The sequence below is a fragment of the Salmo trutta genome, chromosome 15 (genome assembly GCF_901001165.1).
Source record: "Salmo trutta chromosome 15, fSalTru1.1, whole genome shotgun sequence".
NCBI lineage: Eukaryota > Metazoa > Chordata > Actinopteri > Salmoniformes > Salmonidae > Salmo > Salmo trutta.
In genome coordinates, this window is record NC_042971.1 from 65,671,802 (window position 1) to 65,698,242 (window position 26,441).

The window sequence follows — 26,441 nt, forward strand, 5'->3', positions numbered from 1 at the left end:
GGAATATATAAGGTACACGCATATATATAATTGGCCTGAGCTGATCTGTAGTGTAAAGTGCAATCTAGGCCATCTAAACTTTTGTAGGCAGTAAATGAGAGCGCGTGTGTGTGTGTGTGCGTGCGCGTGCGCGCGCGCGCGTGTGTGTGTGTGTGTGTGTGTGTGTGTGTGTGTGTGTGTAACATGCAGTATATTACAACAATCGAAACAGTACTTGAATAACAACTTATGAAGTGTCCTACAGTACATGTGTCGATTGCTTAATAACATTTAGTGAAGAATAACAAGCAAGACCATGACAGCGCTAGGATCTAAAAACGGTTTATTGCTCCAGAACAGTCATGACCTCACCGAATAAGAACAAGATGGAAAAAACAGCAGGCAATGAGCCAACTCCAACACAACCTGTTCAGATCTGTTCAGACCTGGTTCAGACCTGTTCAGACCTGTTCAGATCTGTTCAAACCTGTTCAGACCTGGTTCAGACCTGTTCAGATCTGTTCAGACCTGTTCAGAACTGTTCAGATCTGTTCAGACCTGTTCAGATCTGTTCAGACCCGTTCAGACCTGTTCAGATCTGTGCAGATCTGTTCAGACCCGTTCAGACCTGGTTCAGACCTGTTCAGATTTGTTCAGATCTGTTCAGACCTGGTTCAGACCTGTTCAGACCTGTTCAGATCGGTTCAGACCTGTTCAGAACTGTTCAGATCTGTTCAGACCTGTTCAGATCTGTTCAGACCTGTTCAGAACTGTTCAGACCTATTCAGACCTGTTCAGACCTGTTCAGACCTATTCAGACCTGTTCAGACCTGTGCAGATCTGCTCATACCTGTTCATACCTGTTCAGACCTGTTCAGACCTGTTCAGACACATCTACTAATGAAAGTAATAATAAACAACAAGAATAAGAATAATTATAATAACATACAACTAAAAAATACAACAGAAACCAAAAACATCATAATAAAAATAAAAAGTAACAGAAACGTAACACACACACCAAAATACCTGAAATAAAAAGCCTTGAGGTACTCAGCCACACACATTGGAAATAATGTACAGCTGCTTCCTTAAATTTCCTGTAGAATCACTACTGCAGGTTCAGAAGGGACCCTCCCTCTCTGTCTGACTATATGTAACAGTGTAGGTTCCGTCCCTCTCTTCGCCCCAACCCGGGCTCGAACCAGGGACCCTTGCACGCATCAACAACTGACACCCACCGAAGCATCGTTACCCATCGCGCCACAAAAGCCGCGGCCCTTGCAACGCAAAGGGGAACAACTACTTCAAGTAGTTCACGTCACCCGATTGAAACGCTATTAGCGCGCACCACCGCTAACTAACTAGCCATTTCACATCGGTTACATATAGTCCATCACAGAAAACAACATATAGTTTTGTCTCAGTTACACAGTAAAATAACATCTTAAATAATCAAATCAAATAACAACCTTTCACTTTCAATGATTCCAAAAAATCTACAAAGTGAAATAATTACAATATATACTGTATATTATCGTATTTCTTCCATTTTCATTGACCCTGCAATGAAATAAGTCAAATATATTGTCTTGTTTTAAATGTAGTTCTTTCCTTTTTCTTCTTCTCTACTATGATAGGGTGCCCTGGTCTAGTTCTCTACTATGATAGGGTGCCCTGGTCTAGTTCTCTACTATGATAGGGTGCCCTGGTTTAGTTCTCTACTATGATAGGGTGCCCTGGTCTAGTTCTCTACTATGATAGGGTGCCCTGGTCTAGTTCTCTACTATGATAGGGTGCCCTGGTCTAGTTCTCTACTATGATAGGGTGCCCTAGTCTAGTTCTCTACTATGATAGGGTGCCCTAGTCTAGTTCTCTACTATGATAGGGTGCCCTGGTCTAGTTCTCTACTATGATAGGGTGCCCTGGTCTAGTTCTCTACTATGATAGGGTGCCCTGGTCTAGTTCTCTACTATGATAGGGTGCCCTGGTCTAGTTCTCTACTATGATAGGGTGCCCTGGTCTAGTTCTCTACTATGATAGGGTGCCCTGGTCTAGTTCTCTACTATGATAGGGTGCCCTGGTCTAGTTCTCTACTATGATAGGGTGCCCTGGTCTAGTTCTCTACTATGATAGGGTGCCCTGGTCTAGTTCTCTACTATGATAGGGTGCCCTGGTCTAGTTCTCTACTATGATAGGGTGCCCTGGTCTAGTTCTCTACTATGATAGGGTGCCCTGGTCTAGTTCTCTACTATGATAGGGTGCCCTGGTCTAGTTCTCTACTATGATAGGGTGCCCTGGTCTAGTTCTCTACTATGATAGGGTGCCCTGGTCTAGTTCTCTACTATGATAGGGTGCCCTGGTCTAGTTCTCTACTATGATAGGGTGCCCTGGTCTAGTTCTCTACTATGATAGGGTGCCCTGGTCTAGTTCTCTACTATGATAGGGTGCCCTGGTCTAGTTCTCTACTATGATAGGGTGCCCTGGTCTAGTTCTCTACTATGATAGGGTGCCCTGGTCTAGATCTCTACTATGATAGGGTGCCCTGGTCTAGTTCTCTACTATGATAGGGTGCCCTGGTCTAGTTCTCTACTATGATAGGGTGCCCTGGTCTAGTTCTCTACTATGATAGGGTGCCCTGGTCTAGTTCTCTACTATGATAGGGTGCCCTGGTCTAGTTCTCTACTATGATAGGGTGCCCTGGTCTAGTTCTCTACTATGATAGGGTGCCCTGGTCTAGTTCTCTACTATGATAGGGTGCCCTGGTCTAGTTCTCTACTATGATAGGGTGCCCTGGTCTAGTTCTCTACTATGATAGGGTGCCCTGGTCTAGTTCTCTACTATGATAGGGTGCCCTGGTCTAGTTCTCTACTATGATAGGGTGCCCTGGTCTAGTTCTCTACTATGATAGGGTGCCCTGGTCTAGTTGTCTACTATAGGGTGCCCTGGTCTAGTTCTCTACTATGATAGGGTGCCCTGGTCTAGTTCTCTACTATAGGTGCCCTGGTCTAGTTCTCTACTATGATAGGGTGCCCTGGTCTAGATTCTCTACTATGATAGGGTGCCCTGGTCTAGTTCTCTACTATGATAGGGTGCCCTGGTCTAGTTCTCTACTATGATAGGGTGCCCTGGTCTAGTTCTCTACTATGATAGGGTGCCCTGGTCTAGTTCTCTACTATGATAGGGTGCCCTGGTCTAGTTCTCTACTATGATAGGGTGCCCTGGTCTAGTTCTCTACTATGATAGGGTGCCCTGGTCTAGTTCTCTACTATGATAGGGTGCCCTGGTCTAGTTCTCTACTATGATAGGGTGCCCTGGTCTAGTTCTCTACTATGATAGGGTGCGGTGCCCTGGTCTAGTTCTCTACTATGATAGGGTGCCCTGGTCTAGTTCTCTACTATGATAGGGTGCCCTGGTCTAGTTCTCTACTATGATAGGGTGCCCTGGTCTAGTTCTCTACTATGATAGGGTGTCCTGGTCTAGTGCTCTACTATGATAGGGTGCCCAGGTCTAGTTCTCTACTATGGTGCCCTAGTCTAGTTCTCTACTATGATAGGGTGCCCTGGTCTAGTTCTCTACTATGATGCCCTGGTCTAGTTCTCTACTATGATAGGGTGCCCTGGTCTAGTTCTCTACTATGGTGCCCTGGTCTAGTTCTCTACTATAATAGGGTGCCCTGGTCTAGTTCTCTACTATGATAGGGTGCCCTGGTCTAGTTCTCTACTATGATAGGGTGCCCTGGTCTAGTTCTCTACTATGATAGGGTGCCCTGGTCTAGTTCTATACTATGATGCCCTGGTCTAGTTCTCTACTATGATAGGGTGCCCTGGTCTAGTTCTCTACTATGATAGGGTGCCCTGGTCTAGTTCTCTACTATGATAGGGTGCCCTGGTCTAGTTCTCTACTATGATAGGGTGCCCTGGTCTAGTTCTCTACTATGATAGGGTGCCCTGGTCTAGTTCTCTACTATGATAGGGTGCCCTGGTCTAGTTCTCTACTATGATAGGGTGCCCTGGTCTAGTTCTCTACTATGATAAGGTGCCCTGGTCTAGTTCTCTACTATGATGCCCTGGTCTAGTTCTCTACTATGATAGGGTGCCCTGGTCTAGTTCTCTACTATGATAGGGTGCCCTGGTCTAGTTCTCTACTATGATGCCCTGGTCTAGTTCTCTACTATGATAGGGTGCCCTAGTCTAGTTCTCTACTATGATAGGGTGCCCTGGTCTAGTTCTCTACTATGATAGGGTGCCCTAGTCTAGTTCTCTACTATGATAGGGTGCCCTAGTCTAGTTCTCTACTATGGTGCCCTAGTCTAGTTCTCTACTATGATAGGGTGCCCTGGTCTAGTTCTCTACTATGGTGCCCTGGTCTAGTTCTCTACTATGATAGGGTGCCCTGGTCTAGTTCTCTACTATGATGCCCTGGTCTAGTTCTCTACTATGATAGGGTGCCCTGGTCTAGTTCTCTACTATGATAGGGTGCCCTGGTCTAGTTCTCTACTATGATAGGGTGCCCTAGTCTAGTTCTCTACTATGATAGGGTGCCCTAGTCTAGTTCTCTACTATGATAGGGTGCCCTGGTCTAGTTCTCTACTATGATAGGGTGCCCTGGTCTAGTTCTCTACTATGATAGGGTGCCCTGGTCTAGTTCTCTACTATGATAGGGTGCCCTGGTCTAGTTCTCTACTATGATAGGGTGCCCTGGTCTAGTTCTCTACTATGATAGGGTGCCCTGGTCTAGTTCTCTACTATGATAGGGTGCCCTGGTCTAGTTCTCTACTATGATAGGGTGCCCTGGTCTAGATCTCTACTATGATAGGGTGCCCTGGTCTAGTTGTCTACTATGATAGGGTGCCCTGGTCTAGTTCTCTACTATGATAGGGTGCCCTGGTCTAGTTCTCTACTATGATAGGGTGCCCTGGTCTAGTTCTCTACTATGATAGGGTGCCCTGGTCTAGTTCTCTACTATGATAGGGTGCCCTGGTCTAGTTCTCTACTATGATAGGGTGCCCTGGTCTAGTTCTCTACTATGATAGGGTGCCCTGGTCTAGTTCTCTACTATGATGCCCTGGTCTAGTTCTCTACTATGATAGGGTGCCCTGGTCTAGTTCTCTACTATGATAGGGTGCCCTGGTCTAGTTCTCTACTATGATGCCCTGGTCTAGTTCTCTACTATGATAGGGTGCCCTGGTCTAGTTCTCTACTATGATAGGGTGCCCTGGTCTAGTTCTCTACTATGATAGGGTGCCCTGGTCTAGTTCTCTACTATGATAGGGTGCCCTGGTCTAGTTCTCTACTATGATAAGGTGCCCTGGTCTAGTTCTCTACTATGATAGGGTGCCCTGGTCTAGTTCTCTACTATGATAGGGTGCCCTGGTCTAGTTCTCTACTATGATAGGGTGCCCTGGTCTAGTTCTCTAGTATGATAGGGTGCCCTGGTCTAGTTCTCTACTATGATAGGGTGCCCTGGTCTAGTTCTCTACTATGATAGGGTGTCCTGGTCTAGTTCTCTACTATGATAGGGTGCCCTGGTCTAGTTCTCTACTATGTAGGGTGTCCTGGTCTAGTTCTCTACTATGATAGGGTGCCCTGGTCTAGTTCTCTACTATGATAGGGTGCCCTGGTCTAGTTCTCTACTATGATAGGGTGTCCCTGGTCTAGTTCTCTACTATGATAGGGTGCCCTGGTCTAGTTCTCTACTATGATAGGGTGCCCTAGTCTAGTTCTCTACTATGATAGGGTGCCCTGGTCTAGTTCTCTACTATGATAGGGTGCCCTGGTCTAGTTCTCTACTATGATAGGGTGCCCTGGTCTAGTTCTCTACTATGATAGGGTGCCCTGGTCTAGTTCTCTACTATGATAGGGTGTCCTGGTCTAGTGCTCTACTATGATAGGGTGCCCAGGTCTAGTTCTCTACTATGGTGCCCTAGTCTAGTTCTCTACTATGATAGGGTGCCCTGGTCTAGTTCTCTACTATGATGCCCTGGTCTAGTTCTCTACTATGATAGGGTGCCCTGGTCTAGTTCTCTACTATGGTGCCCTGGTCTAGTTCTCTACTATAATAGGGTGCCCTGGTCTAGTTCTCTACTATGATAGGGTGCCCTGGTCTAGTTCTCTACTATGATAGGGTGCCCTGGTCTAGTTCTCTACTATGATAGGGTGCCCTGGTCTAGTTCTCTACTATGATGCCCTGGTCTAGTTCTCTACTATGATAGGGTGCCCTGGTCTAGTTCTCTACTATGATAGGGTGCCCTGGTCTAGTTCTCTACTATGATAGGGTGCCCTGGTCTAGTTCTCTACTATGATAGGGTGCCCTGGTCTAGTTCTCTACTATGATAGGGTGCCCTGGTCTAGTTCTCTACTATGATAGGGTGCCCTGGTCTAGTTCTCTACTATGATAGGGTGCCCTGGTCTAGTTCTCTACTATGATAGGGTGCCCTGGTCTAGTTCTCTACTATGATAGGGTGCCCTGGTCTAGATCTCTACTATGATAGGGTGCCCTGGTCTAGTTGTCTACTATGATAGGGTGCCCTGGTCTAGTTCTCTACTATGATAGGGTGCCCTGGTCTAGTTCTCTACTATGATAGGGTGCCCTGGTCTAGTTCTCTACTATGATAGGGTGCCCTGGTCTAGTTCTCTACTATGATAGGGTGCCCTGGTCTAGTTCTCTACTATGATAGGGTGCCCTGGTCTAGTTCTCTACTATGATAGGGTGCCCTGGTCTAGTTCTCTACTATGATGCCCTGGTCTAGTTCTCTACTATGATAGGGTGCCCTGGTCTAGTTCTCTACTATGATAGGGTGCCCTGGTCTAGTTCTCTACTATGATGCCCTGGTCTAGTTCTCTACTATGATAGGGTGCCCTGGTCTAGTTCTCTACTATGATAGGGTGCCCTGGTCTAGTTCTCTACTATGATAGGGTGCCCTGGTCTAGTTCTCTACTATGATAGGGTGCCCTGGTCTAGTTCTCTACTATGATAAGGTGCCCTGGTCTAGTTCTCTACTATGATAGGGTGCCCTGGTCTAGTTCTCTACTATGATAGGGTGCCCTGGTCTAGTTCTCTACTATGATAGGGTGCCCTGGTCTAGTTCTCTAGTATGATAGGGTGCCCTGGTCTAGTTCTCTACTATGATAGGGTGCCCTGGTCTAGTTCTCTACTATGATAGGGTGTCCTGGTCTAGTTCTCTACTATGATAGGGTGCCCTGGTCTAGTTCTCTACTATGGTAGGGTGTCCTGGTCTAGTTCTCTACTATGATAGGGTGCCCTGGTCTAGTTCTCTACTATGATAGGGTGCCCTGGTCTAGTTCTCTACTATGATAGGGTGTCCTGGTCTAGTTCTCTACTATGATAGGGTGCCCTGGTCTAGTTCTCTACTATGATAGGGTGCCCTAGTCTAGTTCTCTACTATGATAGGGTGCCCTGGTCTAGTTCTCTACTATGATAGGGTGCCCTGGTCTAGTTCTCTACTATGATAGGGTGCCCTGGTCTAGTTCTCTACTATGATAGGGTGCCCTGGTCTAGTTCTCTACTATGATAGGGTGTCCTGGTCTAGTGCTCTACTATGATAGGGTGCCCAGGTCTAGTTCTCTACTATGGTGCCCTAGTCTAGTTCTCTACTATGATAGGGTGCCCTGGTCTAGTTCTCTACTATGATGCCCTGGTCTAGTTCTCTACTATGATAGGGTGCCCTGGTCTAGTTCTCTACTATGGTGCCCTGGTCTAGTTCTCTACTATAATAGGGTGCCCTGGTCTAGTTCTCTACTATGATAGGGTGCCCTGGTCTAGTTCTCTACTATGATAGGGTGCCCTGGTCTAGTTCTCTACTATGATGCCCTGGTCTAGTTCTCTACTATGATAGGGTGCCCTGGTCTAGTTCTCTACTATGATAGGGTGCCCTGGTCTAGTTCTCTACTATGATAGGGTGCCCTGGTCTAGTTCTCTACTATGATAGGGTGCCCTGGTCTAGTTCTCTACTATGATAGGGTGCCCTGGTCTAGTTCTCTACTATGATAGGGTGCCCTGGTCTAGTTCTCTACTATGATAGGGTGCCCTGGTCTAGTTCTCTACTATGATAGGGTGCCCTGGTCTAGTTCTCTACTATGATGCCCTGGTCTAGTTCTCTACTATGATAGGGTGCCCTGGTCTAGTTCTCTACTATGATAGGGTGCCCTAGTCTAATTCTCTACTATGATAGGGTGCCCTGGTCTAGTTCTCTACTATGATAGGGTGCCCTGGTCTAGTTCTCTACTATGATAGGGTGCCCTGGTCTAGTTCTCTACTATGGTGCCCTGGTCTAGTTCTCTACTATGATAGGGTGCCCTAGTCTAGTTCTCTACTATGATAGGGTGCCCTGGTCTGGTTCTCTACTATGATAGGGTGCCCTGGTCTAGTTCTCTACTATGATAGGGTGCCCTGGTCTAGTTCTTTACTATGATAGGGTGCCCTGGTCTAGTTCTCTACTATGATAGGGTGCCCTGGTCTAGTTCTCTACTATGGTGCCCTAGTCTAGTTCTCTACTATGATAGGGTGCCCTGGTCTAGTTCTCTACTATGATAGGGTGCCCAGGTCTAGTTCTCTACTATGATAGGGTGCCCTGGTCTAGTTCTCTACTATGATAGGGTGCCCTGGTCTAGTTCTCTACTATGGTGCCCTGGTCTAGTTCTCTACTATGGTGCCCTGGTCTAGTTCTCTACTATGATAGGGTGCCCTGGTCTAGTTCTCTACTATGATAGGGTGCCCTGGTCTAGTTCTCTACTATGATAGGGTGCCCTGGTCTAGTTCTCTACTATGATAGGGTGCCCTGGTCTAGTTCTCTACTATGATAGGGTGCCCTGGTCTAGTTCTCTACTATGATAGGGTGCCCTGGTCTAGACGCCAGCCACTGATCCATGGTCATTCTCCTCTCACTGTTTGTCACTTTAATTGCATCACAAGTAACAAGAAGAACGAAAAAGGTCACAGTTCATGTGTTTTCACCATTACATATGGAGTCTATAATACTCTGAAATGAATATGTTTTAACCAACCAACCAACCAACCAACCAACCAACCAACCAACCACGGCACAAGGACGACTTAAATGATACAGAAGAAGAAGAAGTAAAACAATGACTAGCCAGATAAAAGAAGAAGCCATGGTGCCACCTGGTGTATCTTTATTAGAATCAGTGATACTTACATATACAGGTAACTGCCGAAATAACAGCTTCAATGCACCTCGGCATAGATTCTACAGGTGTCTGGAACTCTATTGGAGGGATGTGATACCATTCTTCCATGAGAAACTCCATCATTTGGTGTTTTATTGACGGTGATGGAAAACGCTGTCTCAGGCGCCGCTCCAGAATCTCCCATAAGTGTTCAATTGAGTTGAGATCTGTCGACTGAGACGGCCATGGCATATGGTTTACATCGTTTTCATGCTCATCAAACCATTCAGTGACCACTCGTGCCCTGTGGATGGGGGCATTGTCATCCTATGGTGGCACAGCCATGGTAGCCAAAATAATAGTCTTATATTTATCTGTGTTAGTTAGTATCTCTGTAGTCTAACTTCTGTGTTAGTATCTCTGCTGTCTAACTTCTGTGTTAGTATCTCTGCTGTCTAACTTCTGTGTTAGTATCTCTGCTGTCTAACTTCTGTCTTAGAATCTCTGTAGTCTAACTTCTGTGTTAGTATCTCTGTAGTCTAACGTCTGTGTTAGTATCTCTGTAGTCTAACTTCTGTGTTAGTATCTCTGTAGTCTAACTTCTGTGTTAGTATCTCTGTAGTCTAACGTCTGTGTTAGTATCTCTGTAGTCTAACTCCTGTGTTAGTATCTCTGTAGTCTAACTTCTGTGTTAGTATCTCTGTAGTCTAACGTCTGTGTTAGTATCTCTGTAGTCTAACTCCTGTGTTAGTATCTCTGTAGTCTAACTTCTGTGCTAGTTAGTATCTCTGTAGTCTAACTTCTGTGCTAGTTAGTATCTCTGTAGTCTAACTTTGCTGTGATGCAATGTGAGATCAAAAATAGAAGAGAGTAATTAAACCATATTGAAGACTGGATATGTACAAATTGCAGACATAACTTGATTGACAGGTGTCACTGTACATGGTGGCTAGAAGCTAGACTGAAGACAAAAGGAAACTCATAAACAAACCTTTCAAACTTCAAGTGTACAATACCTTTTAAAGTGTGATCTTATTAACGTTGCTTAAAAGGGAGTTTTCTTTCTCAGTATAATGATTATCTAGTCAAGTTAAACTTTTGATCAAGACTTAAATCTGTTTAACTTTGTGCTTTTTGTATTGTATCAGAAATGAAATCGATATTACTTGGCAATAGGCATTTTTTTTTTCCTCGCAATAGATGTTAAATAATTGATCCTTGTTTTGTTTTTTTAACGGCAGCCATCGTTATCAAGCAAAGAGGTTCCTTTTATTGTTAACTTTATTCTTTTTCATTATTTTTTACATTTTACAAAAAACATTAGGAAGTTTTCCTGCAAAATTAGTGTCACATAAACACCCATGGTAACCATTTGTATAAAATTCAGTTTCTTTCTCATTCTTTTGCACAACGGAAAATACCTTGATAAATGACCAAATATCAGTGTTGTTTGTGTTGCTTGTGTTCACCGGTGCTCATTGTCTGAAGTACAACATGAAATCCAGTTTGTCGTAGCCTTGTTTTCAGTCTATCGTTAACCAGTGTCTGCTTCAGATGTGTAAAACTCAAACAGAGAATGTAACATCAAATCCATAGAGGAAAGGCCTAATACAAACGGTTAAATGACTAAAAGTATTGAATTACATTATTTCTTTATTGAATTACAATGATCACCAGAAAATAAAAAAATAAAGTTTGCCAAGAGCATTGGCCCTTTACTTTCGTTTGTTTTGTTCTCGGTGAACAATGTAGCTCAATAATTTGCTTTCAAGGGCAACATTTTTCATAACGAAACAAGATTCTAGAACATTCCCCTATGTATTCAACGCTGTGTGTGTTTTCCTCCCTACACACCACCGTAGAAGATAAAGCACAGCTATAACAGCACATGGTTGAATCACTGAAAACGAGAGAGGTGAGATGACACGTAGAATCAGGAAAAGAAAAGAAAATTACTTTTTTGCCTGTTGCTATAAACACAACGACTGAGATATTGCAATCCTTGAGAATTTTCACTCAACATTAAATCTTGCAAAATCTAAATATTAGCACTTAGAATCTTAGAATCAATCTAATAAAAAATTGTTTAGACTAGGTCCGATTCAAACAGCAGGAATTAGAATGATTAAGAATGATCAGGAATTAGTTGGAATAATCAGGAATTAGGTGGAATAATCAGGAATTAGCTGGAATAATGAGGGATTAGCTGGAATAATCAGGAATTAGGTGGAATAATCAGGGATTAGCTGGAATAATCAGGAATTAGCTGGAATAATCAGGGATTAGCTGGAATAATCAGGAATTAGCTGGAATAATCAGGAATTAGCTGGAATAATGAGGGATTAGCTGGAATAATCAGGAATTAGGTGGAATAATCAGGGATTAGCTGGAATAATCAGGGATTAGCTGGAATAATCAGGAATTAGGTGGAATAATCAGGGATTAGCTGGAATAATCAGGAATTAGCTGGAATAATCAGGGATTAGCTGGAATAATCAGGAATTAGGTGGAATAATCAGGGATTAGCTGGAATAATGAGGGATTAGCTGGAATAATCAGGAATTAGGTGGAATAATCAGGGATTAGCTGGAATAATCAGGAATTAGCTGGAATAATCAGGGATTAGCTGTAATAATCAGGAATTAGCTGGAATAATCAGGAATTAGCTGGAATAATGAGGGATTAGCTGGAATAATCAGGAATTAGGTGGAATAATCAGGGATTAGCTGGAATAATCAGGGATTAGCTGGAATAATCAGGAATTAGCTGGAATAATCAGGAATTAGCTGGAATAATCAGGGATTAGCTGGAATAATCAGGGATTAGCTGGAATAATCAGGAATTAGCTAGAATAATCAGGGATTAGCTGGAATAATCAGGAATTAGCTGGAATAATCAGGAATTAGGTGGAATAATCAGGAATTAGCTGGAATAATCAGGAATTAGCTGGAATAATCAGGGATTAGCTGGAATAATCAGGGATTAGCTGGAATAATCAGGAATTAGCTGGAATAATCAGGGATTAGCTGGAATAATCAGGAATTAGCTGGAATAATCAGGAATTAGGTGGAATAATCAGGAATTAGCTGGAATAATCAGGGATTAGCTGGAAAAAACAGTCAAATAATATATTTTGGGGGGAAATAGCTAAAAGATTGCAACATTTTTCAATCTTTACTAATAATATATTAATGTTAATTTCAGATGCTAGGGGCACATTTTAAGACAATCAAACGTTTAACCTGACAAATTAGGATTTCTTGCCAAGGTATTTAGACTGAATCAATCTATGTGGGAAACTGTAACTCTGACCAGTACTTGTTTAGCACCACTTGAAAACAGTCAGAATATAGAGCATTTCCCTGCAGACGAGAGTCGTACTGTCTGTCAACGGGTCATCGTGGTACAACACTGAGACAGCACATAAAGAACAGTGAGTAGAGAGCTAAGCCATGACACACATTCAGTTACGTGCCATTGATTTTTTTTAATTAATATTGGCACCTGGCTAGAATAACCAGACAATTACAAGCAGAATACAACTGATCAAATCAACTCAATTCTCTCCCACTTTCAGCTATTCACCACCAGCACCCCACCAAAAGGTCATGAACCCCGTGTATTATGACTTATTTACACATTTTCTTCAAAAAAAATACAATGAAAAATGGCAATGAGCATGGAGCATGAAAATAATATTATATACCTTCTTGATATAAACAAACAAAATGCTGAAGGAAAAAAACAAAACAATGATATTGAAACTTTTGACCTCACTACATTTTCAATGTGACATGTTTTTAACACCGAATTGTACTTTTTCATCTTTTAACAAAAAAAAAACTAATACAACGTATTATCTAAACACAAAATAACAACAGCCTACATGTAAAAATATAACTTTTACATACACAATTTCAAAATAATGGTCAGTTTGCATTTGTTGCATACAATTGACAAATGTCTGCGTTTCCTTTTGACAGCTGAATAGCAGTGAGTGGAACATGTTGTAACTTCGGTCCCTTTTGTCCAGTCAGGGACACCATAGTCAGTCATTGTGATGTCACGGCACGGCACGGCACGGCAGAGAAGAAGAACGCGTCTTGTCTCTTTAAAGTAACACTGAGATGCCTCTTCAAACCTTCTACCCATCTCTGAGAAAATAATTAATCACCAACAAAACAACCTCTCCTTTGAAAACTGGCACCATCCTTATTTATATATTGTATATATTTTTACATGTATATATAGTGATTTTCAAATAGATTATTTTCCAGTTTCAGTGCCTTGCGTTGATTGGATAACGTAAAACCACATTTAAAAACAGCTGCTGACGAATCTCCATATGGCAGCAAGTCGTGGTTTAGTACTTTTTTCATCAACAGAGAAACCAGAACAGACAAAGAATAAGAGAAAGATTTTAAAAAAGAGGAAAAACTCTGTTTTACACATACAACCACACACTGGTACTGAAGACTACGGTGGCTCACGGAAAAGCCGATATTGATAAAAAGCTGATAGCTATAATACAACGCTCAATAACAGACGTGTAGTTCACTATGGAAACAGGCTGAAACTTGTAATAATACAGGAAGGGGTCTGAAACTCGGGGTGCTGGGGCCGCCAGGGGGCTCAACTGACTAAAACAAGGTCTGTTCAGGGACACGCCTTCTAATTACATATAAGCATACAGTACAATTAAATACAGTTTATCCCAAAAATACTTTTTTTTTCTCTTTTGACTCTTTTTTTTTTTTTTTTTAATTCCCAGGTCGGAAAAAACCTGACTGCATAGACCTAATAACTAACAGTTCCCTAAGCTTGAATCCTAAAAAGTTCAGATAACGTCCGTCTCCTCCTCATCGCATTTGAATGATATGAACTCTAAAAGGCACATTGGTAGAAGTGAATGTTAAAATTGCATCTCTGGGGCCTTGCAGGGTCTGGGGTTAGGGCTTGGTTGAGGGTAAGGGGGCAGGAAGGGAGAACTGGGGAGTGGGACAGAGGGGGGTGTGAAGTGCTAGACCGGGGTTTATAAATCAGACAAATCATACAAGATGACGGACTGCTCGGCCTCTGGGATATACATCCCCCTCTGGCTGTGCCTTTCCAACGCAGCGTCATCACCAACCAGGGAAGTGACATCACCAACCAGGGAAGTGACATCATCACTGGGAGAGAGACTTTGTTCTGGATCTGTCTGTGTGACGGACACAGCAAGGAGACAATCTCCTTCACCCATCCTTCATCTGCCTAGTAACATGGACTAACGAACAGTAACACTACCAACGGCCTGCCCTCCAATCACAAGGGTCCATTTGCTCATCTGCTCCGCCCACGCAAAGGAATGACCAATGAAAACACATTTCAAATCTGAATCAGGATGTTTGCTGGTTTCGAGTGGCTAGAAGTATAAGGGGCAGCAATTTTTTGCCTCTATCCACTCTAGTATACAGCCAATTCTAGCCAACTTAGAGCCCAAAAACAAAAGTGTTATTTTAAAATGAATCTGTTCTGTTTTAGATTAGAAGTACACTTTTTTTTGTCATTATTGCATGTTTTTACAATATCTTGAAATTCTACATAATGTCTACTTTTCATATTCTATTAATACCTTCTCCCGTCTAGACCGACTGATTGAGTTTTCATATATATCTAGCTAACTTGAAATGTCAAGGAGGATTTCAGGCACTACTGCAAGAGTTTCCACAGTGTGGAGAAGATTGAGAAGATTACCATTCAGTTGAGAGGGCTGTGTTCACTAACAGCTCAGTCTGCAACATTGTTAAACATTGTTAAAAAACATAATGATATGTTTGAAATAGTCCCCCAACATCGAGTAGTTGCATCAATTATTATATATTTTTTTTGTTCATTTTTAAAAAATCTTTAAGATATATATAATAACAGAAAGAAAGAAGAACAAATGTATTGTACTGTAGTACTGTAGTATATCTATTATCTGTATTATCTGTAGTACTGTAGTATATGTATTATCTGTAGTACTGTAGTACTGTAGAATCTGTAGTACTGTAGTACTGTAGTATATGTAGTACTGTGGTATCTGTAGTACTGTAGTATCTGTATTATCTGTAGTACTGTAGTATCTGTATTATCTATAGTACTGTAGTATCTGTAGTATCTATAGTACTGTAGTATCTGTAGTATCTATAGTACTGTAGTATCTATAGTATCTGTAGTATCTATAGTACTGTAGTATCTGTATTATCTATAGTATCTATAGTATCTGTAGTCTCTATAGTACTGTAGTATCTGTATTATCTATAGTATCTATAGTACTGTAGTATCTATAGTACTGTAGTATTTGTAGTACTGTAGTATCTGTAGTACTGTAATATCTGTAGTACTGTAGTTTCTGAAGTATTGTAGTATCTGTAGTACTGTAATATCTGCAGTACTGTAGTTTCTGTAGTATTGTAGTATCTATAGCACTGTAGTATCTGTAGTACTGTAGTTTCTGTAGTATTGTAGTATCTGTAGTACTGTAGTATCTGTTATGTTGTTCCATAGCCAATATACATTTGGGTTAATTTATTTCTACAGAAGACAAAAGACAGGTGGTCAGGGCAAGACATTGGTCAGATCGATCGATCGTTGATTGACATGATCGGTTGATTGATTGGTTCAGGAAATAGAAGAATGTTGTCAAAGGAAGTGGTCACTCATCATCTTGATGAATTCCGGGAGCTTGGACCTATAGGAGGACAGAAGGGGTTAGACACAGCTGTTACCTGGACAAACCAACAAACACGACACGACACACACACACACACACACACACACACACACACACACACACACACACACACACACACACATAAACAAATGAGAAGAAACAAAAAGGAAAAGTTCAGGACAGACGCTCTCGTTCTCGGTCCTAATCATCTTTCTACATACCCGGAAATTAAGATCAAGGTATGAAAGGCCTCCGTGATTTTAGAAACAGTTATGACTAGAAGTGGAAAGTGCTTCAGAACATGGCAAATTGACAGTTCACTCATGGGTCATTCTATTTCTATGGTCTGTAGAAATGATTTTGTTGTGATAATGTACCTCTGTACCTGTGTTCCACTGTCTGATTAGCTTCTGTACCTGTGTACCTGTGTTCCACTATCTGATTAGCTTCTGTACCTGTGTTCCACTGTCTGATTAGCTTCTGTACCTGTGTTCCACTGTCTGATTAGCTTCTGTACCTGTGTACCTGTGTTCCACTATCTGATTAGCTTCTGTACCTGTGTACCTGTGTACCTGTGTACCACTGTCTGATTAGCTTCTGCACCTGTGTTCCACTGTCTGATTAGCTTCTGTACCTGTGTACCACTGTCTGATTAGCTTCTGTACCTGTGTACCTGTGTACCACTGTCTGATTAGCTTCTGTACCTGTGTTCCACTGTCTGATTAGCTTCTGTACCTGTGTTCTGGATTTCAGATCCTTCTCTTTACACTCCTGAACTTTATGGAGAAGATACCACCAACCTTTGGTTCTTCACTACAAGCCACATGTCTCTACCCACTCTTTCAAGGGTTTTTCTTTATTTTTACTATTTTCTACAACGTATAAATAATAGTGAAGACATCAAAACTATGAAATAACATATGGAATCATGTAGTAACCAAAAAAAGTGTTAAACAAGTGAAAATATATTTTAGATTTGAGATTCTTCAACGTAGCCACCCTTTGCCTTGAAGTCAGCTTTGCACATTCTTTGCATTCTTTCAACCAGCTTCATGAGGTAGTCACCTGGAATGCATTTCAATTAACAGGTGTGCCTTGTTCAAATCTGTGAAATTTCTTTCATTTACATTTACATTTACGTCATTTAGCAGACGCTCTTATCCAGAGCGACTTACAAATTGGTGCATTCACCTTATGATATCCAGTGGAACAACCACTTTACAATAGTACATCTATATCTTTTTTTTGGGGTGGGGGGGTTAGAAGGATTACTTTATCCTATCCCAGGTATTCCTTAAAGAGGTGGGGTTTCAGGTGTCTCCCCGGAAGGTGGTGATTGACTCCGCTGTCCTGGCGTCGTGAGGGAGCTTGTTCCACCATTGGGGTGCCAGAGCAGCGAACAGTTTTGACTGGGCTGAGCGGGAACTGTGCTTCCGTAGAGGTAGGGGGGCCAGCAGGCCAGAGGTGGATGAACGCAGTGCCCTTGTTTGGGTGTAGGGCCTGATCAGAGCCTGAAGGTACGGAGGTGCCGTTCCCCTCACAGCTCCGTAGGCAAGCACCATGGTCATGTAGCAGATGCGAGCTTCAACTGGAAGCCAGTGGAGAGAGTGGAGGAGCGGGGTGACGTGAGAGAACTTGGGAAGGTTGAACACCAGACGGGCTGCGGCGTTCTGGATGAGTTGTAGGGGTTTAATGGCACAGGCAGGGAGCCCCGCCAAGAGCGAGTCGCAGTAATCCAGACGGGAGATGACAAGTGCCTGGATTAGGACCAGCGTCGCTTCCTGTGTAAGGCAGGATCGTACTCTGCAAATGGAGGACATACCACCAACCTTTCCCTCTTAATGCATTTGAGTCAATCAGTTGTGTTGTGATAAGGTAATGGGTGGTATACAGAAGATAGCCCTATTTAGTAAAAGACCAAGTCCATATTATGGCAAGAACAGCTCAAATAAGCAAAGAGAAACAACAATCTATTATTACTTTAAGATATGAAGGTCAGTCAATCACGAACATTTCAAGAACTTTGAAAGTTTCTTCAAGTGCAGTCGCAAAAAAACATCAAGCACTATGATGAAACTGGCTCTCATGAGGACCGCCACAGGAAAGGAAGACCCAGAGTTACCTCTGCTGCAGAGGATAAGTTCATTAGAGTTGCCAGCCTCAGAAATTGCAGCCCAAATAAATGCTTCACAGAGTTCAAGTAGCAGACACATCTCAACATCAACTGGTCAGAGGAGACTGTGTGAATCAGGCCTTCATGGTTGAATTGCTGCAAAGAAACCACTACTAAAGGACACCAATAATAAGAAGAGACTTGCTTGGGCCAAGAAACACGAGCAGTGGACATTAGAACGGTGGAAATCTGTCCTTTCGTCTGATGAGTCCAAATTTCAGAATTTTGGTTCTAACCGCCGTGTCTTTGTGAGACGCAGAGTAGGTGAACGGATGATCTCCACATGTGTGGTTCCCACCGTGAAGCATGGAGGAGGAGGAGGACCAGCATGGCTACAACAGCTTAACCAGCATGGCTACCACAGCTTAACCAGCATGGCTACCACAGCATTCTGCAGTGATACGCCATCCCATCTGTTTTGAGCTTAGTGGGACTATCATTTGTTTTTCAACAGGACAATGACCCAAAACACACCTCCAGGCTGTGTAAGGGCTATTTGACCAAGAAGGAGAGTTGATGGAGTGCTGCATCAGATGACCTGGCCTCAACCCAATTGAGATGGTTTGGGATGGACCACAGAGTGAAGGAAAAGCAGCCAACAAGTGCTGAGCATATGTGGGAATTCCTTCAAGACTATTGGAAAAGCATTCTAGGTGAAGCTGGTTGAGAGAATGCCAAGCATCTTCTCATTTAACTAGGCAAGTCAGTTAAGACCAATTTCTTATTTACAATGATGGCCTACACCGGCCAAACCCTAACCAGGACGACGCTGGGCCAATTGTGCGCCGCCCTATGGGACTCCCGATCACAGCCGGTTGTGATACAGCCCAGATTGAACCAGGGTTTGCAGTGATGCCTCTAGCACTGTGATGCAGTGCCTTAGACCGCTGCGCCACTCAGGAGCCTGAAGGGTGGCTACTTTGAAGAATCTAAAATCTAAAATATATTTTGATTTGTTTAACACTTTTTTGGTTACTACATGATTCCATACGTGTTATTTCATAGTTTTGATGTCTGCACCACTTTTGACTGGTACTGTACGTTATACTACTGTCAAACCTTGATTCTGTCTCATAGTTTCTGCACGACATTCAACTATAGACAGTGAAACAATCAACACAATACATCACATCACACACAATCAAAACCACAAGATGGTTTTCACTGAGTTTCACTTGATGAAGCTAAAGCAAGTCACCTACACACACACAGCGGAACACACAATGAGCACACACACACACACACTAAAAAGCACACTTACTGCCAATCTGCTGTTCAAATGTACCCAGCGTTTTGTATCAATAGATTTGAGGGTTTGTGATGTCAGCCAGCCCCATTGTTAACTACCAGCAATGTCACCCCCAGAAGACCATACAACTCCGCTTGTTCAATTTCAATCCATTTGGACTCAAGTGTACAAGGGAGAAATCGTCCTAATTCCCCCCCCCCCCTATTTGTACTGTAATTCTGCTATAAAGTGTATAATTTATATGGGATGCGAGTGTAGACAAAACAACAATGCTATCCATTTACACAATGCAGAGCGTGTAGGCCAAGTCACTGTGGAAGACTGATAACAAATATGTGTTCTGTGTTAAAAGCCTGTATTATTGCATTTTGTATTGATTTCTTAGCAAATGGAGCCAGAATGTTAAACATTATAAACACCAATTCAATTTTCTTAGGTTGTTTTTGGGGGTTAATGGTAAGTTATGGTACATGTGTTTTCACAGCAGATTAGTTTAAAGTGAATATATCTTCTGACCATTTAGGGGGTTTTTACATTTGTCCCATTGGGTTGGAGGCATCCCCCATGGCATGGTGCGGCCCGGCCAGGGAGAGGGTCGCTCCGCCGTCCGACGAGCCTTTCTCCTCCTCACGTCTCTTCAGACACGCTGCCTTAGGGTTCAGATTCCTCTCTAGAGACACGAACATGGACAGGCACGCACCCACGGACCCACGTACACACAAACGCACGTGCACGCACAAACACACACACGCGCGCACAAGAAACATAGACACAAGTAAGTGTTTAAGAACTGACGCAGCTCCACCGTGTGGATCTGAGAAGATATTGCTCTACATCTGCTGTTAAATTATGGAGCCAATCCTAACTTCCACTTAAATCAGATTTACACTAATTAATGCATTGACATCAATAGGAAACTAAGTGAAAATTCGACTTAAAGGGGAAGTTAAGATTCAGCCACAGCCAGGCCTAAAGAATAATGCACCCTTGTGTGTGTGTGTGTATGTGTGTGTGTGTGTGTCTGTATTATCTCTGACCTCTGATTTGCTGCTCCAGGCTCAGTAGGTGTGTGTGTGTGTATGTGTGTGTAGTAGAAGTAGTAACAGTACTAGTACTAGAAATTGATTTATAAAGTACTACTACTGTTACTACTACTACTACTACTACTGCTACTACTACTACTACTACTACTACTACTACTGCTACTTCTACTACTGCTACTGCTACTACTACTGCTACTACTACTACTATACTACTACTACTACTGCTACTACTACTAATACTACTGCCACTACTACTACTATACTATTACTGCTACTGCTACTACTACTAATACTACTACTACTACTACTACTGCTACTACTACTAATGCCACTACTACTACCACTACCACTACTACTACACACACACACACACACCCACACATACTGAGCCACATACTGAGCCAGGAGCAGCAAGGGAAATCTTGTATGTACTGTGTAAGTGTCTATATGTCTGTCTATGTGTGCGTCTGTCTGTGTGTGTGTGTGTGTCTGTCTGACTTGTGTGTGTGTCTGTCTGTGTGTGTGTCTGTCTGACGTGTGTGTCTGTCTATGTCTGTCTGTCTGACTTGTGTCTGTCTGTCTATGTGTGTGTCTGTCTATGTGTTTGTCTGTGTGTGACTATATATGTATGCGTACAGTATAGGTGTGTGTATATATATATATATATATATATATATATATATATATATATATATATATATATATATATATATATATATGTATATATGTGTGTGTGTCAGATCCCTATATGTATGCATATATGTGTGTCAGGTCCCTATATGTATATATGTGTGTGTGTGTCAGGTCCCTATATGTATATATGTGTGTGTGTCAGGTCCCTATATGTGTATATATATATATATATATATGTGTGTCAGATCCCTATATGTATGTATATGTGTGTGTCAGATCCCTATATGTATGTATATATGTGTGTGTGTCAGGTCCCTATATATATGTGTGTCAAATCCCTATATGTATGTATATATGTGTGTCAGATACCTATATGTATGTATATATGTGTGTCAGGTCCCTATATGTATGTATATATGTGTGTCAGATCCCTTGCCTCTGACTTGCTGCTCCAGACTCAGTATGACGGCCACGGCCTGATGCAGTATGAGCAGTTTGGTCTGTGGCTTGTCACTCTTCAGGTGCAGCTGCACCATGCGCCCCAGCTCCTTGAAAGCCTCGTTGATGTCTCGGACACGCAGACGCTCTCGGGCGTTGTTGGCCATCCTGCGTTCCTTCTCACGTTCGATCTTCTGCTCCGGAGACAAGTCCTCGTCATCCGCGTTGCTGTGGGACCGATAGGGGGACTGATCAGCACCAGCTACCAGCTAAACCAACACTTACCCACGCTTAGCCATTTTGAAATGCCAGCACATTGGATGAAGCCGGGTACAGTCTGAATCTCTGTTTAAAAGGATGTGTGATGCCTATCCGTTTACCTGTGCGACTGACTGCACTGTAGACACAGTTCATTCAGAAAGTATTCACCCTTCATTACTTTTTTCCACATTTTGTTGTTGTTACAGCCTGAATTTAAAATGTATTAAATTGAGAATCTTTGTCACTGGTCTACACACAATACCTCATCATTTCAAAGTGGAATTATGTTTTTTTGAATTTTGTACAAATGTATTGAAAATTAAAAGCTGAAATGTCTTGAGTCAATAACCATTCAATCCCTTTGTCATGGCGATGGCTAAATACATTGAGGAGTAAACATTTGCTGAACAAATCACAAAATAAGTTACATGGACTCACTCTGTGTGCAATAATAGTGTTTAACATGATTTTGGAATGACTACCTCATCTCTGTACACCACACATACAAAGTCCCTCAGTCCCTCAGTCGAGCAGTGTATTTCAAACACAGATTCATTCACAAAGACCAGGGAGGTTTTTCAATGCCTCGCAAAGAAGGGCACCTATTGGTAGATAGGTAAAAAAAAAAAGCTGACATTGAATATCCCTTTGAGCATGGTGAAGTTATTCATTACACGTTGGATGGTGTATCAATACACTCAGTCACTACAAAGATACAGGTGTCCTTCCTAACTCAGTTGCCGGAGAGGAAGGAAACCGCTCCGTGATTTCACCATGAGACCGATGGTGACTTTAAAACAGTTACAGAGTTTAACCTCACTAGGGTAGGGGGCACTATTTTCACCTCCGAATGAAAAGCGTGCCCAAAGTAAACTGCCTGCTACTCAGGCCCAGAAGCTAGGATATGCAGATAATTAGTACATTTGGATAGAAAACACTCCAAAGTTTCTAAAACTGTTAAAATAATGTCTGTGAGTATAACAGAACTGAGGAAAATCCATCCAGGAAGTGCCATTATTTTGAAATGGCTGTTTTTCCAATGAAAGCCTATCCACCATTTAAAGGGATAGGACCCAGATTCCGTTCCCTATGGCTTCCACTGGTTGTGAACAGTCTTTAGACATTGTTTCAGGCTTTTATTCTGAAAAATGAGGGAGAATGACAACTTTGAGTGAGTGGATAGTGGGTTGTCCCCAGAGATGTTTTCTGCGCGCGACCGAGAGCGTGCCTTTCTTGTTTTTCTTTTATATTGACGAAGCTTTTGTCCGGTTGAAATATTATCGATTATTTAGGCTAAAAACAACCTGAGGATTGATTATAAACATCGTTTGACATGTTTCTACGAACTTTACGGATACTATTTGGAATTTTCGGCCAATTGAGCCATTGGATTACTGAACAAAACGCGCCAACAAAATGGAGGTTTTTGGATATAAAGAGGGACTTTATCGAACAAAACGAACATTTATTGTGTAACTGGGAGTATTGTGAGTGCAACCATACGAAGATCATCAAAGGTAAGTGATTAATTTTATTGCTATTTCTGACTTTTGTGACTAGTCTACTTGGCTGGTAACTGAATGTAATGTTTTGTGTGCTGAGCTCAGATAATCGCATGGTTTGCTTTCGCCGTAAAGCCTTTTTGAAATCTGACATGGCGGCTGGATTAACAACAAGTTAAGCTTTATTTTGATGTATTACACTTGTGATTTCATGAAAGTTAAATATTTATAGTAATTTAATTTGAATTTGGTGCTCTGCAATTTCACCGGATGTTGGTCAGGTGGGACACTACCGTCCCACACCCCCTAGAGAGGTTAATGGCTGTGATAGGAGAAAACTGAGGATGGATCAACAACAGTGTGGTTACTCTACAATACTAACCTAATTGACAGAGTGAAAAGAAGGAAGCCTGTACAGAATACAAATATTCTAAAAACATGCATCTTGTTTGCAACAAGGCACTAAAGTAATACTGCAAAAGATGAGGCAAAGAAATTCACTTTTTTCCCTGAATACAAAGTGTTATGTTTGGGGCAAATTCAATACAACACATTACTGAGTACCACTCTCCATATTTTCAAGCATTGTGGTGATTGCATCATGTTATGGGTATGCTTGTAATCGTTAAGGACTAGGGAGTTTTTCAGGATAAAAAATAAAAGGAATGCACAGGCAAAATCCCAGAGGAAAACATGGTTCAGTCTGCTTTCCACCAGACACTGGGAGATGAATTCACCCTTCAGCAGGAAAATAACCTAAAACACAAAGACAAATCCACACTGGAGTTGCTTACCAAGAAAACAGTGAATGTTCCTGAATGTTACAACTTTGACTTAAATCTACTTGAAAATCTATGGCAAGACCTGAAAATGGTTTTCTACCAACGATCAACAACCAATTTGACAAAGCTTGAAGAATTTTGAAAATAATAATGGGCAAATGTTGCACAATCCAGGTGTGGAAAACTCTTTGAGAATTACCCAGAAAGCCTCACAGCTGTAATCACTGTCAAAGGTAAAGTATTGACTCAGGGGTATGAATACTTATTGTAAATGAAATATTTCTCTATTTCATTTTCAATAAATGTGGAAAACATTTCTAAAAACACAATTTCACTTCGTCATGATGGAGTATTATGTGTAGATGGGTGAGAAAAAAATATCTTTAAACCATTTAGAAATCAGGCTGTAATACAACAAAATGTAAAATAAAATTAAAAAAATTGAATCATTTCTGATGGCACTGCATATATAGTAGATGGTGTTGGAACCTGAAACAATTAATTTCCATTCTATTCAATGCATCTAATTTCAGTTGTTCAATGCATCTATTTTCTATCGTTAAAATACTAAATCGTTTAATGCATCTATTTTCAATCGTTGAAATGTTCAATTTTTCAATGCATCTATTTTCAAATCGTTCAATGCATCTATTTTCAGTCGTTCAATACATCTATTTTCAATTGTTTAATTTATCTCTTTTCAATCGTTCAGAGCATATATTTTCAATTGGTTTCAATGCATTTAGACAGAGGGAGGGAAGGAGGGAGGGAGGGAGGGAGGGAGGGAGGGAGGGAGAGAGAGAGAGAGGGAGGGAGGGAGGGAGGGAGGGAAGGAGGGAAGGAGGGAAGGAGGGAAGGAGGGAAGGAAGGAGGGAGGAGACATTTTTTTTTCAATCGTTTCATCACGATAATCTGGGGTTGGGTCCAAATTAGTCTGATTAGATCATTCCAGGTGGAAGGTCTATAAACGTTGTGATGTCACAGAGTTTATCCTGGCATGGGCTGGAGCCCCAAGTGCATTTTGGGAATGAGGAAGTGGGGATTCTACTCTGGTGTGTGAGAAACAGCTAAAACACGGCTCAAGACCGTGGACGGGACTGGACCGCCTGGCTTCAGATACACTCAAAGGAGGACTACATTTGGAGCAATCAATGTGTTAGTGTACCAGTGGAGGCTGTAGAGGGTAAGGACTGCTCGTAATAATGTCTGGAACGGAGCAAAACCACGTGTTTGACGTATTCGATACCATTCCACGGATTCCGCTCCAGCCTTTACCACGAGCCCGTCCTCCCCAATTAAGGCGCTTACCAACCTTCTACGTAGTGTACATATACTGTGTGTGTGTGTATAATGTATAGTATGCCGGTTTATGTGATTCTTGACAAACTGCCATACAGCTGTAATTGTATGGCTTTAAATAACTGTCATAATATGTATGTAGCCTACTGACTAGACAGGCCATAGAATGTCATAGTTTGCTATGTAAGTGAGTATATTTCAGTGTTTTTCACTCTGTAGATTATCAGTCTCTTTGCTGTTGTTTTTCATTTGTTTATTTAGCTGTCCCCCAAATCACACCTGTTCACTTCATCAAAATCCGTTGTTAGTGGAATTTAAATGAAGCGAGCGTTGCCGACACGGTTACCTAGATCTTGACCTATCAATAGACTTGAGGTCCTTGTTGTCGGGCTCCTCCTTCTTGGCCTCCATAGATCTGGCATCCTGTAGGTTCTCGTCCCCTTCATCCTCCGACTTGATCTCTGACGAGATGGACGAGGCGCTCTGGCCCTGGAGACCACTGGAGAGAGCTGGGGAAGGGAGAGGGGAGGAGAAGGGGGGGTGGAGGAGAGGGGAAGGGAGAGGGGAGGAGAAGGGAAGGAGGAGAGATGAGGAATATATATATTAAAGCCACAAACCATTTTTCAGCTAAACAATAGACCAGCCATTCAGTTTGTTCTTTTGTACATTTGAGACATTATGTTTATTCTAGTGGTGCCAGACAGACAGACAGACAGACAGACAGACAGACAGACAGACAGACAGACAGACAGACAGACAGACAGACAGACAGACAGTTTATACTAGTGGTGCCAGACAGACAGACACAGACAGACAGACAGACAGACAGACACTACTTTTATCTTTCCTGAGTGGAAATTAAAAACAATGTGTGTGCAAAATGTGTGTGTGTCTGTGAGTTTGTCTGTGTGTGTGTCTGTGTGTGTTTGGCATGCCTGCCTCTGTGTAAAGAGTGTCTACCAGGCACAATCATCCTCTGTTTCATCCGCATTAGGGGGGAGGAGGGGGAGACAGAGGGAGGGGGGAAACAAAGGGAGGGGGGAGGAGACAGAGGGAGGGAGGGAGGGAGGGAGAGGGGAGACAGAGTGAGGGGGGAGACAGAGTGAGGGGGAGAAGACAGAGGGAGGTGAGGAGACAGAGGGAGGGGGAGGAGACAGAGGGAGGGGGAGAAGACAGAGTGAGGGGGGAAAAGACAGAAGGAGGTGGGGAGACAGAGGGGAGGGGGAGGAGGGGGGA

The 26,441-nt window shown here is 42.4% G+C and overlaps 1 protein-coding gene across 1 annotated transcript; it reads right to left on the minus strand.

Moving 5' to 3' along the window:
• Positions 1 to 15,665: 15,665 nt before the first annotated feature.
• LOC115148361 (transcription factor 4) lies at positions 15,666 to 26,190 on the minus strand. Its single transcript, XM_029690271.1, has 5 exons — positions 26,166 to 26,190; positions 25,552 to 25,714; positions 21,360 to 21,589; positions 19,782 to 19,917; positions 15,666 to 15,843 (listed from the first exon to the last, which is right to left on the minus strand). The coding sequence occupies exons 1-5, from the start codon at positions 26,188 to 26,190 to the stop codon at positions 15,795 to 15,797; spliced, it is 603 nt and encodes a 200-aa protein (XP_029546131.1). The 3' UTR covers positions 15,666 to 15,794.
• Between the last annotated feature and the right edge of the window lie 251 nt (positions 26,191 to 26,441).

Bases quoted from the DNA above. Each gene is read 5' to 3' on its own strand.
- LOC115148361 (XM_029690271.1), bottom strand. From the start codon at position 26,190: ATGAAACAGAGGATGATTGTGCCTG. The intron at 25,715-26,165 runs GTAGACACTCTT...TCCCTTCCCCAG, and splicing joins ACAGAGGATGATTGTGCCTG to CTCTCTCCAGTGGTCTCCAG. The intron at 21,590-25,551 runs GTAACCGTGTCG...TCGGTCCCACAG, and splicing joins ATTGATAGGTCAAGATCTAG to CAACGCGGATGACGAGGACT.